General features: G+C 37.8%; 1 protein-coding gene across 1 annotated transcript in view; it reads right to left on the bottom strand.

The window, feature by feature from the left end:
- Window positions 1-19,139, bottom strand: part of DCC (DCC netrin 1 receptor) — a 1,185,086-nt gene that overhangs the window by 770,130 nt on the left and 395,817 nt on the right. The window contains 1 exon segment of the mRNA XM_036823865.1: window positions 17,214-17,534. Coding sequence (XP_036679760.1) covers window positions 17,214-17,534 — 321 coding nt within the window.

Here is a 19,139-nt window from a genome sequence, read left to right as displayed (position 1 = left end):
TTCTCTGTGTTGGCTCAATGGGAGGAGAGGCCAAGAACAGTAACTGTCCTATCGTCTTGGCATGTGAGGAATCAAAATGATCTCTGGACTATGGGGCCTTGAAGGATGTGGAAGGAAGATGAACCTGAATCCTTTAATTCTCTGGGTTTAAGATCATTATAAAAAGGCTTGACTACTACGTGCAGACTTTTATCTTTTCCAAATCCAAGATCCTGTGACTCTCCAAATTCCTGCTCTCTGGGTTGTTCCTATACACTGGTAACTAAAGTCTTTTGACTCGTGATTTGATTACTTGACTCCCAGATAAACAGAAGAGTCCTAGGCTCCAGTAATCAGAGGCTTAACCCTTAGCTCCCCTCGACTGCAGTTCTGTTCACACCCATTACTGATGATTTCAGTTCAGTACCGCCCACAGCCCTGGTAGGACACTAAGACACTGTAACTCTGTGCCCACTGTGAATACATCAGGGAAGATGACAGACATGGTGCCCACTTCGGTCAGGAAGCTTCCATTGTAGTGGGACAGGCAGGTGCTAAAAAATAATAACAAAAGTATAATCAGCAATTGTTATGAAGGAGATTTAAGGCATGGTGCTGGGATAGCAGCTAGCACTAAGACCTAAAAAATCAACAGATATCCCAGAAAAAGTGACATCCAAACAAGGTTCTGAAGAATGAATAGAAACGAGCTAACTGGAAGGAACTGGGATAAGGGTTTGAAGGAGATTATGCCATGTTTCAAGTCTTGATGTGGGAGGGGGCGTGGCTTGCTCAAGGAAGTGAGAATGACTAGTGTGGCTGGGGGCATCCCAAGGACACAGATGGGAATGGAGTTGGCTGTGAGGGAAGGAGAGGGAAAGGGGATAAAGGGATGGAAGGAAGAAGTCAGATTAGGCAGGACTTTTAGGTCATTGAGAACTTTAGATTGGGTCCTAAAAACAGTGGGATACACTGAACAACTTCAAATACCTTTCAAAGACAACTTTGGCCTCTGTGTATAAAATAGATTGAAAGCTAATTAATAGACTTTTGTAGGAGATGCAGTCAAGAGATGACAGAAGCTTCTGTTTGGATGGTTCCAGTAGACATGGAAAGAAATAAACCCAACAAAAAATAAACAGTTGTAGATTGAGTCAACGGATCTTTGAGAAAGGTGTAAAGGCAAAATTATGGAGAAATCATTGTCTTTTTAACAAATGGTGCTGAAACACACTGCATATCTACATTTTAAAAAAAAAGGGCTTCCCTGGTGGCGCAGTGGTTGAGAATCTGCCTGCCAATGCAGGGGACACAGGTTCGAGCACTGGTCTGGGAAGATCCCACATGCCGTGGAGCAACTAGGCCCGTGAGCCACAACTACTGAGCCTGCGCATCTGGAGCCTGTGCCCCGCAACAAGACAGGCCCCCACAGTGAAAGGCCCGCGCACCGCAATGAAGAGTGGCCCCCGCTTGCCTCAACTAGAGAAAGCCCTTGCACAGAAACGAAGACCCAACACAGCCATAAATTAATTAATTAATTAATTAATTTTTTAAAAAAAGAATCTACACATATCTTACACCCTTCACAAAAATCAACTCAAAATAGATCATAGACCTAAAAGTCAAACACGAAATTAGAAAACCCCTAGATAATAACATAGGAGAAAATCTAAATGACCTTGAATATGGTGATGACTTTTTAGATACAACCCTAAAGGAATGATCCATGAAAGGAATAACTGATAAGCTGGGCTTCATTAAAGTTAAAAACTACTCTGTGAAAGCCATCGTCAAGAGAACGAGAAGACCACAAACTGGGACAAAATGTTTGCAAAACACTAATCTGATAAAGGACTGGTATCCAAAATGAATAAAGAACTCCGGAAACTCAACAATAAGGAAAAGAACAACCCAGTTAAAAAATGAGTAAAAAATCTGAACAGACTTCTCACCAAAGATGATAAACAGATGGCAAATAGCCACATGAAAGATGTTCAGCATCATATATGATTAGGTAACTGCAAATTAAAACAACAATGAGATGCCACTACACACCTATTAGACTAGCCAGAATAGAGAAAACTGACCACACCAAATGTCAACAAGGATGTGGAGCAAAAGGAAACTCATTCATTGCTAGTGGGAATGCAAAATGGTACAATCACTTTGGAAGATAGTCTGGCAGGTTCTTACAAAACTAAATATATACATTTACCATACAGTCTAGCAATCACATTCTTTGGTATTTACCCAAATAAATTGAAAATTCATGTACACCCAAAAACCTGCACATGGATGTTTACAGCAGCTTTATTCATAATTGCTAAAACTTGGAAGCAACCAAGATGTCCTTTAGTAGGTGAATGGACAAATAACCTGTGGTACATCCAGACAATGGAGTATCATTCAGTGCTAAAAAGGAACAGCTATTAAGTCATGAAAAGACATGGAGGAAACTTAGACGCATATTAAGTGAAAGAAGCCAATCTGAAAAGGCTACATACTATATAATTCCAACTATACTCTTCTGGAAAAAGCAAAACTAAGGAGACTCTAAGAGATGAGTGGTTGTCAGGGGTTATACATTTCACTATACATTTGTCAAAACCAACAGAATGTACAATACCAAGAGCGAACTCCAAGGTAAACTATGGGTTTGGGGTAATAATGATATGTCAGTGTAGCCTCGTCAATTGTAACAAACGTGCTGCTCTGATGTGGGATGTTAATAGCGGGGGGGAGGCTATGCGTGTGAGGAGAAATGGGGGTAATGGGAACTCTCTGTACCTTCTCCTCAATTTTGCTATAAACTTAAAAGTGCCCTTAAAAGTAAGTCTATTCAAAAGAAAAAAAAATATGTTTCTTTGAGACTGGACATGACTAGTTATTGGACAAGAATGTTGTAGGTGAGAGAGAGAGAAATTCCATCACCCAGATTTCCATCTTAGATGACTCGATGGATGCAGGTCTATCCAGTGCAATGGGACTAAAGAGAAGAACAGGACAGAGTTAACTGTGAGATAAGAGAGAAATTGCAGAGCAAAGAGGATTCCCGGTTTAAACTTTGACCACTGAAGAGCCATTTGATCCTTCATTATTTTTTTTCTTTTAGATTTGGAGGTCCAGGCTTCATATCTTAACATTCTTCACTGGAAAATGTAAGTCATTTATAGGGTTAGGCATAGCATGATTCTGACAGAAAAATGCAAATAGAAACAGATGTCTTTGTACACATAAAGAAAGGCATGATGACTTAGAGAAAAGAATATGGTTTTGGGGTCTGCAAGACCTGGGTTCTAAACCAGCCTTGGACATTCATTAGTTGTGGGGCAAATTATTTAGACCATCTGTCTCTTAGTCTCCTCCTGAGGGACATGCATAGCGAGTGGTTGTGAGGAATATAAATATTTTCAGGAAACTGGCACGAAAGTTTTGGTCCTCATACAATGGAAACAAGTGTTGGGATTATACCCTGGGTGCTTGTCACATTTTAACCTGAATTTGACAGCTGTATGAAAATATACTGCAATTAGATGAGTGGAATAATGCTAACATATGTCGGGAAGTGTGATTTCCTAGAAATCTCCTGAAACAACCTAGAACTGAAGTCTTGGTACCATGCCTTACATGGAGGGCATTCCACATTTTTCTAGATGGCCCGTGTTTGTTCTTTTGGGGAAGCCATACTAAGTCATCAGTCCTCAAGACATTTCAAAGCCAGATACCAAATGACAACATGTCTTTTTCTCTTCCGCTGCTTCCTTGTCCTTTCTTCCCTCCCTCTTTTCGAGTTACCTTCCAAACAGCAATTCTTTAGGAGATTTAACTGTAGATATTCCAAAGTGTAAAAATGGTATCTGTATTATTATATATTAACTGAAACCCTACTGAGTGCTAAATATGATAGAAAGGGAAAACACACACACAACCACAAAGAAGACTTAATAGCAAACCAACAAGATTAGAATGAATGTTGGGAAGCTTTAAGAAAAGGTGTTAACATCATCCACAAACTAATACAAATATTGAAATAAACAGACTGGGAACTAAGAATTCTCCAATCAGAGTCTTCTCTGTAGAGATCTGGCAGAGTCTAAAATGGTGAGGGCAATGTGATAGAGCTCTTTCTGCTTTGTATATGATGGACTGAGTGACTAGTACGACAGTGAGTCTCAGTAATGAAAATCAGCAGCCCTGACCTGTGTTGATGACATTTGTAGATATGTTTCCCCCATCGGTGACCTACCACATGTAAGCCTTCTGCCTCCGATTTATGAGGTACAGAAGGCCAAGTGCAAAAGTATGAAAAGGTTACTCATTATAAGCTGAAAAGTGGATAAACTCATAATTTTTAAAACATGTGAAACACATGTTCCCCAGGTAAGACCTTGCACTCCAAATGTCAGGCCAGAGTGAATTCTTAAAGCCAAGTTATAAAGCTCTGAAAATAGAGTTTATAATGTTGACAGGCTCTTGGAGCCGCTATAGTATAGAAAATTTAATATGTCACCTTGTTTTACAAGATTTTACTGGCATAGAAGAAAATTAAAACATTTAACATCTTTCACTTCACCAAATTGCTTTCCTCCTCCAAAGTGTGGCACCATTTGTGGTGCTATTTCATTGATAAACATCCTTTTTATTGTCACCAGGCTGAACACACATATTCTCAGCTTTGCGCTCACATTTCCTTTCCAAAGCACTGAAATGCATATTGGGGCAGCATTATCGTGTCATCTTATTCACACTTTCTGAAGGCATGTTAAGTTGTGAGAGTTCTGACGGGGAAAGGGCTGAAATTATTTACGTAGCTACAAAGGCAACATAAATGATGCCGATCACTTAAATATTTTCCACGAGCATTTCAAAAAGGCTTTTTTAAAGAGAAACATTTGTCCAGTACACAAATTCTGAGGGAAAAAGACTTCAAAATGATAGCTTAGTATTTGGAGGAAACAAATTCCAATCCTCTGGCAAAATAAGATGACTGCTTGCATTTCTGAATATAAGTAGACAACAAACATAAAATGGGGGATAGTTTTCTAAGTCAGTTACAGATAATCAAGATTTATATGAAAACACAACTGTGAATCCAAGTCATATCATTAACAAGAATCTCTTAACCCAAGTAATATTTTTATATCTCTAATGATCATTTACTTTTATGAAAGGTTAAAGACCAATGAGGGTAACAGTCAGTCTGCAGTTCATATGCCCTCCCAGAAGGAGAAAGAAGGGTCCCGAAGTTTGCTGGTCCAGAGAAAGCCCTTCAAGTTTCCACGATAAACTTTACTTCAGATTTTTGCTAAGTGACAATTAAGAGATGTTGTGTTCTGATATCACCAAAGAACAAAATCAAAACCATGAGTATTATCCAAGTACTTTCCAGTGTAGTCATTATTTTACTCCAGGAAGGAATATCAACCCCAAAGTATTCGTACTAAGAGCTTTAAACAGGCACATATAACCTTACATGTTTGCACAGAGCTCATCTGGATGTGGGAAGGCAAGACCCTGGATGAGAAACAGGTCAGATAGTCACAGAACATGCAGACATGCATCCCACACAGGAAAAGAGGCCTTCTTCATGGGGTTTCTCTCTTCCCATTTGCTGCAGGGTATTTAAGGAATCTTCAAGAGTACTGCCATTCTCTATTTCTTATAAAACTTCATTCATTAAGCCCTTAGTAAGTCTAAGCACTTCTTGATTATCTTCACAGCATCCTTATAAGGCAGACCCATTTTAAGAACAGAAAAGTAGGCCCAGAACATTTCCACAGAGAGCCCAAGTTTACAGAACTAGTGAATGGATAGAGATAGGATCCAAAGTCTGTCTGGTTCTGAAGCTCATGCATCTGACTACCATGCTATGCCATATAACTAACCAGGTTCTAAAGAGTTTGCCCACCTAGAGAAGTTGAGAAGATATAACATGATCTGTCTTCATGAAGTCATTGACCAGTGGAGGAGTTGTGTGTATGTCTGTGTGTGTGTGTATTTCATAAGGACATAGTGTGACATGTTCCATGCTATAATGGGGGAAAGCCCAGTTTACTGTGAGTACAAGGAGGACAGAGACTTTCCTAGCCTGAGGGACCAGGTCAAGATTCTTAAAGATGGACTGCATGAATCCAGTCTCATTTAAAAAAAAAAAAAAAAGTGCAAGAGTGAGCATAATGGTTGAGAAAGGGAGACATACAGAATAAAGTATGCAAAGCCATGAGCACCAGAATATGCATGTTTAGGAAACTGCTATAAAAACCGAAGGGAAGAGTGTGGACAGGATTATAGATTGGGCTAAAGGCACAGGTAGGGGCCAGACTCTGAAGGGTCTTTAGGCCCCCGGAAAGAGTTCCCATTTTTCTGTGGTGCACTGATATGACCAAATGCCATTTTGGACCTAAAAGAGGCCCCAACCCCATGTCATTTTCATGAAATGACACCTACTAGAAGACTCCTTTCACACAAAGCAAGAGGGACACCTATCAGCACAGGGAAATCCTAGGACTCAGATGAGATGTATTCTTCTATAATGCTGTATATAAGAGTCTCTATTTTTTTGTTTTTTTTTAAGTGAGGCAAACCCTCGTAACTGTTAATTAACAGTGTTAAGTCACCACTACTCATTGGAGTAAGGAATAGATTTCAGTGATATTTACAAGCTAAGGAGAAGCCAGTTCTATTTGCTCAGTCAGTGGCAGTAAAACAAATGCTGGCCTCTGATGTTTAGGTCCAGGCTAACAGAATGTTCTTGAATCTACAGTATCTATTAAAATGCTGATACTCTTTGACTCAGAGATTACATTGCTAGGTACACGTCCTAGAGAACTTGTCAAAAATATGCACAAAAGAGTATCCACTAAATACAAGACTATATGTAAGAGCACTATTAACAAAAGTGAAAAAAATAGAAACAAACCAAATATCTATCAATATACAAATGGTAAACCAAAAAATACTATGGAGAATTAAAAAATATGAGGCTGATCTGTAAGAACAAATATAGAAAAATGTTAAGCTATATCATTAAGTGAAAAAACAAGTGACAGACTATTTAAAGGATAATCAGATAATCTTGTTTATGTTAAAAACAAACAATGGAGACAGACAGTAGGTTAGTGGTTGCCAGGGTCTGAGGGGAGAGGGGAATGGAAATGATAAAAATATTCTAGGGTTAGAAAGTAGTGATGAATATACTAATAATGAGTGAATTACATACTTTCAAAGGGTTAATTTTATGGTATGTGAACGATTTCTTAATCAAAACAAAAAAATCCCACATCTATACAATATGTATGTCTTTGGGGCGAGGAGGATTAAAGGGGACATTTACTTTATCTGCAACTACATCTTCCAAACCAAGGCACCTCCTGAACTGACACTCAACTGGAAATAACCTTAGAGAAATAGCCACACGTTCGCTCATAAAGTACCCAATGCACTGTGGGACCCAAAGGATGCCCCTGGAAACAATGCTTAGATCAAAGAAACACTAATTATTTTTTACGTCATGTTCCAGCCTTTGGAAAAATTTTCTCTTTGCAAGAGGAACCACAAAAATTCAATCCAATAAAATCAACCAGCACTGAAACTTAATGTTGACGCTATATAGGCTTTATTAATCTTTAAAACATTTTCTTAAATAGATTCCTAGTTGGTGAAATGTTCCAGGTAAAAAAATCTCAGTAAATGAAACCTCATGAACAGTCCTTTTAAGGGTAGTAAAGCTTTGGGTTACAATAAAAAGGATAAATATATTTTTTATAAAATAAAATTTGTAGCAATGTGTATAACAGAACAATAAATTAGAGGGATTATAAATCAAACAGATTTTATGACTGTGCTGTTCATCAAGAGATTTAAAACTAATTTTAAAGAAGACAACAACAGCAAAAAACAAGAAACAGGCCCAAAATGGAGTCTCTTCTGCTAAGCCACACACATTTAACAAGTCAGTCTGAATTACTTGGTCAGCACTAGTAAGATAATCTGCCTAAAAGACCCCAACTTCCTCCAAAGGAAGACAACCTTGCCTGAAACAATCCACTCTTTGCTAGAAATTTCCTTTTTCCTCTGCTTCTGCCTATAAAGCCTTTTATTTTGTTCAGCTCCTTGGAGCTCCTATCTGCTAGATGGAATGTTGCTTGATTCATGAATCATTTAGTAAAACCAATTAGATCTTTAAATTTACTCAGCTGAATTTTGTTTTCTAACAGGACATAGAGGCTTAGCCAAGAAGATTCATCTAAATGGAAGGGTGTATGTGCATGCTCTGTATTTATGTCTAAATATCTCTGGGTAACCTAGGTTAGAATGTAGACAGTGTAAATTCAATTGTTTAAAGAACCTGATGGGAGATGATAGAATACAGACTCTCTTACACACACACATCCCCTCCCTGTACCAATATCTATTGATTTATTTACATGCAATCACACTGACCTGAGCTCACTAGATTCCGAATTAGGCATATAACCGTCGGACTTCATCATCCTCTAGAAGTTAGAGCAGCTCTTTTGGGTTCCTGCACCTAATTCCAATGCGTGTGTGTGAAGGTGATTTCCCACACCACCAGCATTTATCTGGACATCAATGGGTGTCCTTACAATTCAACTCGATTCTGACACCTATCTGTCTGCCTAGAGACAGCATCAGATTCCATAGGTTAAGGGTTTAGTCCTACAAGACTGTCTCCCTGTCCGTCCGCTTCAGATGCCAGTCACGAGCCCAGGTTGTTACCTGTGTTTCTGACCAACTGGCTATAAACCAGAGGTTCCTAATGACCTCCTCCCTGGGCTCAATTAATTTGCTAGAGTGGTTCATAGAACTTAGAGAAACATTTTACTTACTAGATCACCAGCTTATTTATTATAAAAGGACATAACTCAGAAACAGCCAGATGGAAGAGATGCACATGGCAAGGTATGCGGAAAGGGTGTGGAACCCATGAGACCAAAGGCACCATTAGCCCAGCACCTTCACCTGTTCACCAGCCTAGACTCTCTTGGAACCTTCTCCTTTTGGATTTTTATGGAGGCTTCATTACCTAGGCAGGATTGATTAAATCATGGACATCAGTGATCGATTCAACCTCCAGACCCTCTCCCCTACCAGAGCGCATGGGGGTAAGGCTGAAAGCTCCAGCCTTCTCGTCATTGGCAGGATTAGTTCCCCTGGCAACGAGCCCCTATCCTTAGATGGGGTTCAGCAGTCACCTCATTCACATAACAAAAGACACCTTTATCTCTCTAGTCACTTAGGAAATTCAGAAGGCTTTAGAAACTCTGTGCCATTAATGGGATAAAGACCAAATATAAATTTCTCCTTACGAATCACAATATCACAGCCCCACAGCTCTATATGGCCCAGTCAGAGCAGGTGCCTCTGTACCTGAGTGGCATGTAGAGCCAAGTCCCAGTTAAGGACCTGTCTGAATTATGTGTTGCTTCTCACAAAAAAAGGGCTGCTTCTCATATGCTTTGGGAAGTTTTCCCAATCTGCCTTTCAGTTTAAAACACTCTGACCTCTGGGACTAAGGCAATAGGTTTTGTCTTTTAATAGAAAATCTCCAAAGAACTTTCAGCTGTAGCTCTGAGAGTGGCAGCTTTGAAGATACTATATCATATTGTACTATTTTAGTATGTGTGTGCATATGTATATGTATATATATGTGTGTGTGTGCATGTGTGTGTATATATATATATATATATATATATATATATATATATTCCCAGTATATTATGAAATGAGTAGATATATTTGGGTTTTGGGATTTACTGTGATTATTTATTTGCTATCAAAAATATTTATCATTGTTTTATTGTTGTTGTTACATGCTAAACTCATAATTCAAGGTCCAAAACAAGTTATTTGCTACACTAAGAATATGTGGCTCCTTCTTATATTCCAGTGGCTGCCTAGTCACTAGAAATCAACTTACTGACTTATTCTAATTCTCATCTCTACCGAATAATAGACATATTTAACAATTATAGGAGAAATGACCAGTGGATTAGACTGCTTATTATAGAATATATAGATATAGCTTATAAAAGTAGACTATTAAAAAGCAATACCTTCTTAAAGGGAGATGTTTTCACTGATGGTATTCAGTACTCTCATCTCTAAATATGGATCCTGATAAGAAAAGTTTAAGATAATTTAGGGACTATATACACTGAGATTTTCCATGATTTCTTCTAACTAACTTAGTTTCTAGAACATTCCTAAGTTTGAATCTCTCCTTACTTTGTAGAAAAACTTGTATCGAGTTTAAATACCTTAAGTTGTAGATCTTTACTAAATTTAAATAATAAATTTTAGCATGGACATAAAAAACACAATAGAAAAAAATCAGTACCAGTGATAGGTTCATAAAAGTAAAATGCTCTATTAAATTTATTATCAATCATAATTTTATCAGAGGTTTACAGTTATACCACCTGATCTATCTACTTTACTTCCTCTGATTTAAGTCTTTGTTAGCCTGACATTTATAAAAAAAAAAAAAAAACCCAGAAAACAAAAAAAAATATCTCTTGTATTCCAAGGGGGTCTTCTAGAATTCAAAAGAGTTTTTGGTTAAAATACTACCACAGTACTATTTTACTATTAGTATTACTAAATAGTATTACGATTTTAGATATTACCCCTTCATTTTTATTACAGCACCAGCAAAAATCACACTGTAGCTAGCTTAACAGTTGAATAAAAGAACAGTGCTCTTAAGATACTGAATTTTAGAATGAATAATTAGCTGTTTCCACTGTCACATGAATTAGAATTCATGACAAAGAAAAGGCAGTGAAAGGTTGGAAGATTTTTTAAAGTTATTTTGTTGATGTTTCTACTATAAAAAGCCCTGTCAAGTTTTCTTTTGTAATTTTTATAATGTAGAAGATGTCCTTCTACTCTGCATATTTTATTCAGGAATATATTTCTATTTTAATTTTACTGCAGAGTTAATTGACTTAGGAAGGAGGCAACTAAAAACCTACTCTTTAAAATGCCATTATTTAAGTTGAGGGTGTGGGAGTGTGTGGGTGAGTAGGCACCGGGCAATATTGGTGATTATCCCAGTTTTATTTGGCAATAAAACTAAAAGAAAATTATAAGATTAGCACACATACAACAATTACTTATAACACCACAATCTTTCCTTAAATTTTCTTTCTTTCTCACGTTTTAACCACAAAACAAAAGAACACTTAGCTAAATGAAGATAATTAAGACCATTAAGAATTATGGAGTCAGAACAATGGATTTTACTGCTCACCGTCTGAAAATAAACAATATCCCTCTCAGTATAAAATGTAAAACTTTGCTCTGTAACTGAACCTTCCCCAAAAGAGAATTCTGAGAGCATTCAAGGGCACTGGGATACATTTTCCAAACTGCTTCACTGGATGAACTTGACCTTCTAGGCAAGATTCTTATATTTGTTCTTGTAGAGGAAAGGAATATGAGCATTTTTTCTTGCTATTTCCTTTCCATAACATTTGAGTGGCCCGAGGCAATGTAGTTTATTCTCCCTTCTCTTAAGACAAGCTCCTTTTTCTGTTTCCTTTTAAGTAAAAATGTAAAGGTCAGGTTATCATTCCACAAAATGCTCCATTCTGCTGAAGCAATTCTAGCTTCTCTCATCATAATATGCTTTCACTAATTATTTCATAACTCATTTAAATTGGAGGCATTCTGGAAGGGAATTCATTGAAACTACTCCTCAAGTAACTAATTATTTTTTTTAAACTCAGGGGAATTTTAATTATAATGCCTGTGTTATTTAAAAGCAGAGTGCTACAGTTTGCATCTTGAAACATCTATTGTAATAAGGAAGTAGAAAAATATGCTCCTGAATGAAATAACAACACAAGTAAATGCAATTTAGTTGGCCTTTTATTTTCTTGATTTTCAAGAAACAGAAAAAAAAAAAAATGCAAATTCGACCTGAATTATAAAACCACTTACAAAGATAAAAGATAACCAAAATCTTGCCCCTAGAAAGACTATTTATAAGCTTATTTTAAAAATCACATGCTCTGCACATTTCAGGAGAGACTGATCTTGTGTCATTATTTAATGCATAGCTGTGCTAGCAAAATCTTATCTTAGAAGAAAACATCCAAATCATAGTGTTTCCCCATGTTGGGAAGGAAAAATCTTTCCTTTACCCTTCTAGGTTCTCTGACTGGTCTAAGAATTAAATTGACATAAGACAGATTAACAGAATACCACATTTAATTTCATACGTACAGGAATCCCACATACATGAGAGTGTAAGAGAACCCACATATGTGAGAGGTTCAGAGACAGAAAACCAAAACGAGGTATATATGCTGTCCTGAGCTGAGGAGTGGGATACAGGCCGGGGCTTCCCAGAACAGGAGGGTCATTCACAGGACAATATGAAGAAGAGCAGACATTTAGTAATTAGATATTTGTCCTGCCATACAGATGGGGCCACTTAGATAAAATATATCTCTGGCAATAACTCTTTTTCTGGGAAAAATCCCCAATTTAAATTCTTCTAGGTTGTTAAGGGACAGACAGTAGTTTCTCTCGAGCCCATAGGATCTCCATTGCTTTTAGCGCAAAATAATCCACATACCAAAGTAGCACATCTTGGGGAGGCCTCTTCTGAACCCCTATACCCATAAGAAGTTGATATTTTCAAGGCAATAAATGCATAAAAGAAATCTACTATTATTTTCCCCTCAGTTTATATTTTGGAGAGTTTCAGTGATTAAAAATAAATGACTGAGTGGGAAACTATTCGCAGTATCCTTAAACTTAGTCCTTAGACTGAGAAGCAAAATGATAAGGGAATAAGTGTGCGCCAGAGTTAGACAATCTGAGTTCTAGTCTCTGCCTGTAGAAAGCCACTACCTCTTTTCAGTTTGTTCTCTGTCATTTTGGGTATCTATATCACAGGGCTTTTTTGAGCCTTATGAGATAATGTGTATGAATATACTGTGCAAAGAGCAAAGGACTATAAAATAAAGCAAGTCAATGGTTTTAATATTCAAGACATAAATGTTTAAAATTAACAACAACAAAGAGAATCTACCTGGACACAAATGCTCTATAATGTATCCTGCAGTCAGTGTTGCTTCACATGAAGGAGGAGAGGCTGGCCGCCTTCCATCCCCAAGAGTGTGAATACAAGCAGAGGAAGCACTTAGGTTCCAACTGGGCTTCTCAGAGCCCTGCAGGAGAAGTAGATGGGCAAGTAGTCATGTGGGTAGGTGGGTGTGTTGGATGGTGGATCTGTGGTGGTGGTGTAATCAGGGAAAATGAATAAGATGACTCTTTCATGATTATTCGGAGGAGCTCTGTAGTGATCTGGTTTTCTTACACATCAGCATTATTTAAACTCCCAATCTAGACCGACTAACTCCTGTGGACCCAGCACAGGTGAATCTTTTTCAGTTGGAAGGGGATCAAGGAGGCTTGGCTGAGAAGATTGCCCAGCATCTTTTTTCCAAAATGACAGCAGTTATTGCTTGATCTAGACCCAGTACAAATTATATTGGCTCCACTGACAAAACAGATCAACTTTTGAAAAATGAATTTTGTAGTTAAACTGATTTTGGCATTGCTGGCCAACAAACTGCAGAGATTCAACCATTTGAAAACTCAACTCAGTCTTGCCAGTTTGTAATTATGGATTGCAAAGGCAGATATCTGATCTAGGATGATAATATTTATGGCTCAGGATTTGCAGCCTATATTTATCTCCTTCCCCCCCAAATTTTTTGTACCACCACATGGGAATATTGAAAGTTGTCATTTCCTAGTAGTAATAATTGTAATAACACAATAACCATTATTAAGTCTATTTATACTACTGCTGCTATTGAATAAGAATCTACTCTGCACTACGGCTTTACATCCTAGATGTTATTTGAAAGCCAGCACAGCCTTAGGAGGTAGATTATTATTATGTCTGTTTTACGGAAGAGAATACAGGCTCAGATAGCTGGTGACATCTGGCAGAGGGAAGACGTGCTTGGCCAGATGCAAACTCATCTTGATGTTATGAGAAGAAATAAGGAACTGACACATGCCTTTTATTTTTTTCAAGTAGCACATGAATATTCCAGCACAGTCCATCTTCTAATAGTTAATTAATTTGTAGACTATTGAGATATAAATCAAATTATTCCAACTCTGCCCATCAAGAGTAGGGACACACATAGGTAAATTTAACTGATCACATCAAGATCAATAATGAAGAAGTGCATGAGGAGGAGAAGGAAGAAGATAACATCGGCCAGAAACTCTCCATAGATGGCAGAAAGTCCCACATCTTCATTGGTAAAAAGAATATCTACTGAAAAACTACTAAACATGTCTGATGATTTTCTAGGTACTGAGTGGAGAGGGTGGTAGGAGAAGTTATATAAACAAAGTCTGGCTCTGCTTCTCTCTTCAAGCTGTTCTCCATCTAGAAATGCTAAATAGAGGTAGGCAAGGCAGAGAAATACTGCACCATTTTAGATTAGAGCTAATTGGATACAAATGCAATTCCCAAGTTTCAGCCAGTACTGGCCAAATTGCTTTCAAATAGACATTTAATAGCCCAGGTGTTCCTTATTGATAGAACTCACAATTCCCAGAAATACTGACAGTCGGTAGCCTGTTACACTGAGATTTTTAACAAGATGTTGAATGGGCTGGTAGCCTCTCATTTCTCTTTCCTACTCTCTCTCCCTCTCCAGCTAAGCATGTACTCGGGGCTTAAAGAGCACTTGAGAAGTTCTTAGAAAATAGAATGAATGGTGTATGGCAAGATCATTGCATGAAATAAGCTGACTGATTAAGGACCGATTTCATTTGCCACATTTCTTTTTATCAAGACACTTTGAGAAATCAAAAATGGAAGAGAAGCATTCTATTAAATGAGCTCTACACATCACCTGAGGGTAGAGAACAGATTTTTTTTTTCTCATCCAAAGAAAAGCTGCCTGTTACCTTTTAGGAGTGACTGGTTTACTGACTGCTAATGCTTTAAAAATGAGATTAAATCAGGCCCGTGGTCTTTATTACAGGGAAGATATATGCCCCTTGTGCATTCCAGTGGTTTGGCAATCTTAACCTCAACAGACATAACACTGACATATGCTGTGTTGCCAAACAGCAAGGTAAGTGCTTAAAAGGCTGTGAATAAGACTCGTTGCCTTGAAATGATACAATCTAATATTAAATTGTAACTCAGTGACTGGATCTGCCAGCCTATCCTTGTACAGAATACGAATGTCAAAAGAAGAAGCCACTTTATTTTAATATCTCACAGGGAAGGGATTATTCTTCATCTCACCATTGAAACAGAGCATGTAAAAGTGAATCTAGGTCACAGGAAACAGAAACCACAACTAATCAGGACATTTTCATTAACAGCACACGTATGTGTGTGCCTTTTGGAACAGGCATCAAAGTACCAGCCTGATTCACTCAAATCGGCAGAGCTACGTTGTATTGTGGGCAACTGACGGATGGGATGTGAGCGTCCAGAAATTCTCAAATGCGGGAAATCAAACTGTACCCTTTCTGCTTCATTTGGAGCATTCCAGGAAAGCAGTTTTTACCTCAACCCTCAACACTTGCTCCACTTTTCTTTTTTAATCAATCATCGTTAACATTGACTTTCAGTTCTCTCTACACTTCATGCTCGTCAATCAGATTTCAGACACCCATCACTCAGAGATCCCAGGTGGCTGATAGCCTTGGTTTTCCTGATCAGGATGCCACCTCAAGTGTGTCCTGAGTGAAGGAGACGCTCTGCACCCATGCTTCAGTCTAGCGTTGCTAGAGAAGGTGGAGGGTTCCACTAGGTAGGCTGACCAACTATTCTAGTTTTACGTGGGTCTGAAGGGTTCTCAGGACCAGTACTTTCAAGTGCTAAAAGCAGGTCAGTCCAGGTTAAACCAAGATGGCTGACCACTGTATCGCCAGGACATCTTTGCTCCAGAATAGTCTGGTTTAACTGAAATATGAAAGAGAGTCCTTAGTGAGGAAAAGAAGCCATAAAAGAGTGGCAGGAAGTTGAATTTATGGACTGATTGCTTATCTATGAGATCTAATTTTTTATATCATAATCTGACAAAATCCCTTTTTTCAGATTTCAACCTTATCGCATCTTCACTAGAAGAGTACAAGGTGGGTGGTGGTCCTGCCTGATTGTCCTAGTCTATGTCATTGCTGAAAATGAGTCCGCATTCTCATCAGTCTTCCTGTATACAGACTACATGGACCCTGGGAAAGGAAACCCATATCAAATGACTACATTATGGCCTATTCATTCAAGTGAATAGAACTGAAGATTAAATTTGAAAGGAGCCCTTTAAACCTGTTTACCTATTTGAAGGCCTAAATTTATTTCAGGTTGGATCTATTTGCCTTGTTTTGTGTCCAATATCAAAATTAAACAACAACAAAAAACGAAAAAACAAAGTCAAAGCCCAACTTTTAGCTGAATCATTATAGAAATCAGTAAAATTTAATTCCTCTTCCTACAGGTCTAACTCTGAAAAGAAATAATCATGAGCTACCCTCTAACCAAAATAAGTGGGGCAAAAAGAGCAATATCCATGGATTCCAGAACATTCAGAACTGTTTCTTTCAGGGTCTGCACCACTTCAAAATATATATAAAAAGAAAAACTTTTCATCTTATTATTCGGTTATTGAGTCAATACATTACCAAGCATAAAGATATTTGGAAGCACTATTCAAAGTTTTATTTTTCATTTAGAGATTTATATGTTGTAGCCATTATAATTAAAATAAAATCCACTACTCTAAAGGCAAAAAAAAATAAAAAACCCAAACAAATAAACAAGCACACACACACACACACAAACTGCAAATTTTCATCATTAGTGATGTAAAATGGAATTAATTAGGAAATTATTTTTCTAATATTTTTCTATTAATGAAAACTCCTTCCTTACACATAAGTAGTGGATCAACTTGAACCAAATTTTGTTTTGGAAAATCTCATAATGTTATGTTAATTGTTGAGATTCTTCTATTGTTTTCCAAGCTAATTTAAGCAAAAAGTCAATCAAGACTATGAGGAAATAAACATACATGTTTTTACATTTTTTCCTTTTTCTTAAAAATATACATTGTTTTTGCAAAAATTAGTCTGTTTTTTTAATCTCAAAAAGAAAAAAAAAAGGAGTAGAAGAAGAGATGGAGAAGGAAGAGGAGGAGAAGCAAAAATCCACTTACCTGCCACTGCAACTTTTGCTGTCCGACTAATAATTGACCCAGAATCTCCTAAAGATGCCTCACATTGGTAGAGTCCCTCATCTGGCTTATGGTGCCTGGAGTGAAGTATGTTTTGTATCAACAGAGAGCCATTTGGAAGTTGCTGCTTCCTTTCGTCCATCCCCAAGGCAAGGTGGATGCCATCTTTCTTCCACTTGATAACTGGAGCTCCTCGGTCGGACTCTGCAGAGCAGTTCAGGAGGACATTTCCTCCCCGCATCGTGACGGCATCAGAAGGTTCCGACAGGAAGCGCAGTGATGTGAAAGACTTAATCTGGAAACCTGGAACATGAAAGTACAGGGAAATATGTTTACTTATTCAAATAGATCTCAGGAGTCAATCCCTTGCCTTTTCTTCACAAAACTTTTTCAAAACACCTGGGGGCTTTGAATAATGTCCAAGGCTAAATGAAACTTAAAATCAAGGATGTTGTGTTAAAGAAGTGAAAAAGTGTCCAAATGAGGTAACCACAATTAATGAAACTACTGGTCCCAAAAGTAATAATATAAAAAATTAAGAATTTATAGAAATCTAGGCATGGCCACCATCACATATCAATCAACACTTGAAAATTTAGACAGAATAGACTAATATTTTCCGAAGTAGCCACGGTGGGACTTCCCTGGTGGCACAGTGGTTAAGAATCTGCCCGTCAATGCAGGGGACATGAGTTCAAGCCCTGGTCCGGGAAGATCCCACATGCCGTGGAGCAACTAAGCCTGTGCACCACAACTACTGAGCCTGCACTCTAGAGCCCACGAGACACAACTACTGAGCCCGCATGCCACAACTGCTGAAGCCCGTGCGCCTAGAGCCTGTGCTCCGCAAGAAGAGAACCACCACAATGAGAAGGCCATGTACCGCAACAAAGAGTAGCCCCCGATTGCCACAACTAGAGAAAGCCCACGCACAGCAACAAAGACCCAATGCAGCCAAAAATAAATAAATATATTTTTTAAATAAATAAATAAAATAAAGTAGCCATGGTTAGTAGTGTGGTAGCTAAGATTTAGGGGGCTATTTCTATCTCTGCATTCTGATTTTAGTATCCAATAAATTAAAAAAAAAAATCCACTCAGAGACAGTATTTCATTAACAACAATAACAAAAAACCAGCTCCAAACTGGGTGGGACAAGTTATTTAGAACAAAGCTCAGGTGGGTTTTAAATAGGTAAGAGATGCCACTTGCAGAAGCAAGTCAATAAAGCTACCACCTAAAGTCACAAACCCCTGATGTGTCTCAATTTCCATCCAAATGTTGCTCACGAGCCAGGAAGTCTAGGTGAATATTATAGTTGGATTTTTTTTCATAAACATCTATGAACATAAGAAATCAACAGAAAGAACAGAAGGTCATTTAAGAATCTGGAGGAGGTAAAACACCTACAATTAGTTTAAGTACATTCTTTTCAGGGCTGGCAGCACAGCATTTGGCAGAATATTTGGTTGTTGAATCAAAGACTTTGATGAGGTCTCAGGAGGTCATGGGGCTCACCCTTTGCTCAGACAGGTGTATACCTAAATCACTCAAGTTCAATTACTTTAAATTTCATTTTCAATGATCTCTGGGGCTAGGGATTCTACAATATCCCTTGCTTTCAATATTGAATCATTCTTAGAGTCTTAACAGAATTTTCTTGCTTCCATCTAATCCCATTTTTCTCCTGAATCACCCTGTGTAACAGTGCAGAGGAGAGGAACACATCTTTGTAAGAGCCCCTTGTTATTTTGAGGCAGCATTTAATTTCTTTAAAAATACTCCCTCCCCTAAGTTATGTTTTAGCTTCAATTTTCCAGGATAACAATCTCAACTTCATTAGCTTCCTTAATTTTTCTGTGATGGGAACAATTTTTGTCATACTTTGTGAAAATGTTCCAGTTTTCT

Source organism: Balaenoptera musculus, chromosome 14 (assembly GCF_009873245.2).
Source record: "Balaenoptera musculus isolate JJ_BM4_2016_0621 chromosome 14, mBalMus1.pri.v3, whole genome shotgun sequence".
NCBI lineage: Eukaryota > Metazoa > Chordata > Mammalia > Artiodactyla > Balaenopteridae > Balaenoptera > Balaenoptera musculus.
This window is presented reverse-complemented; position numbering and strand designations above follow the sequence as displayed.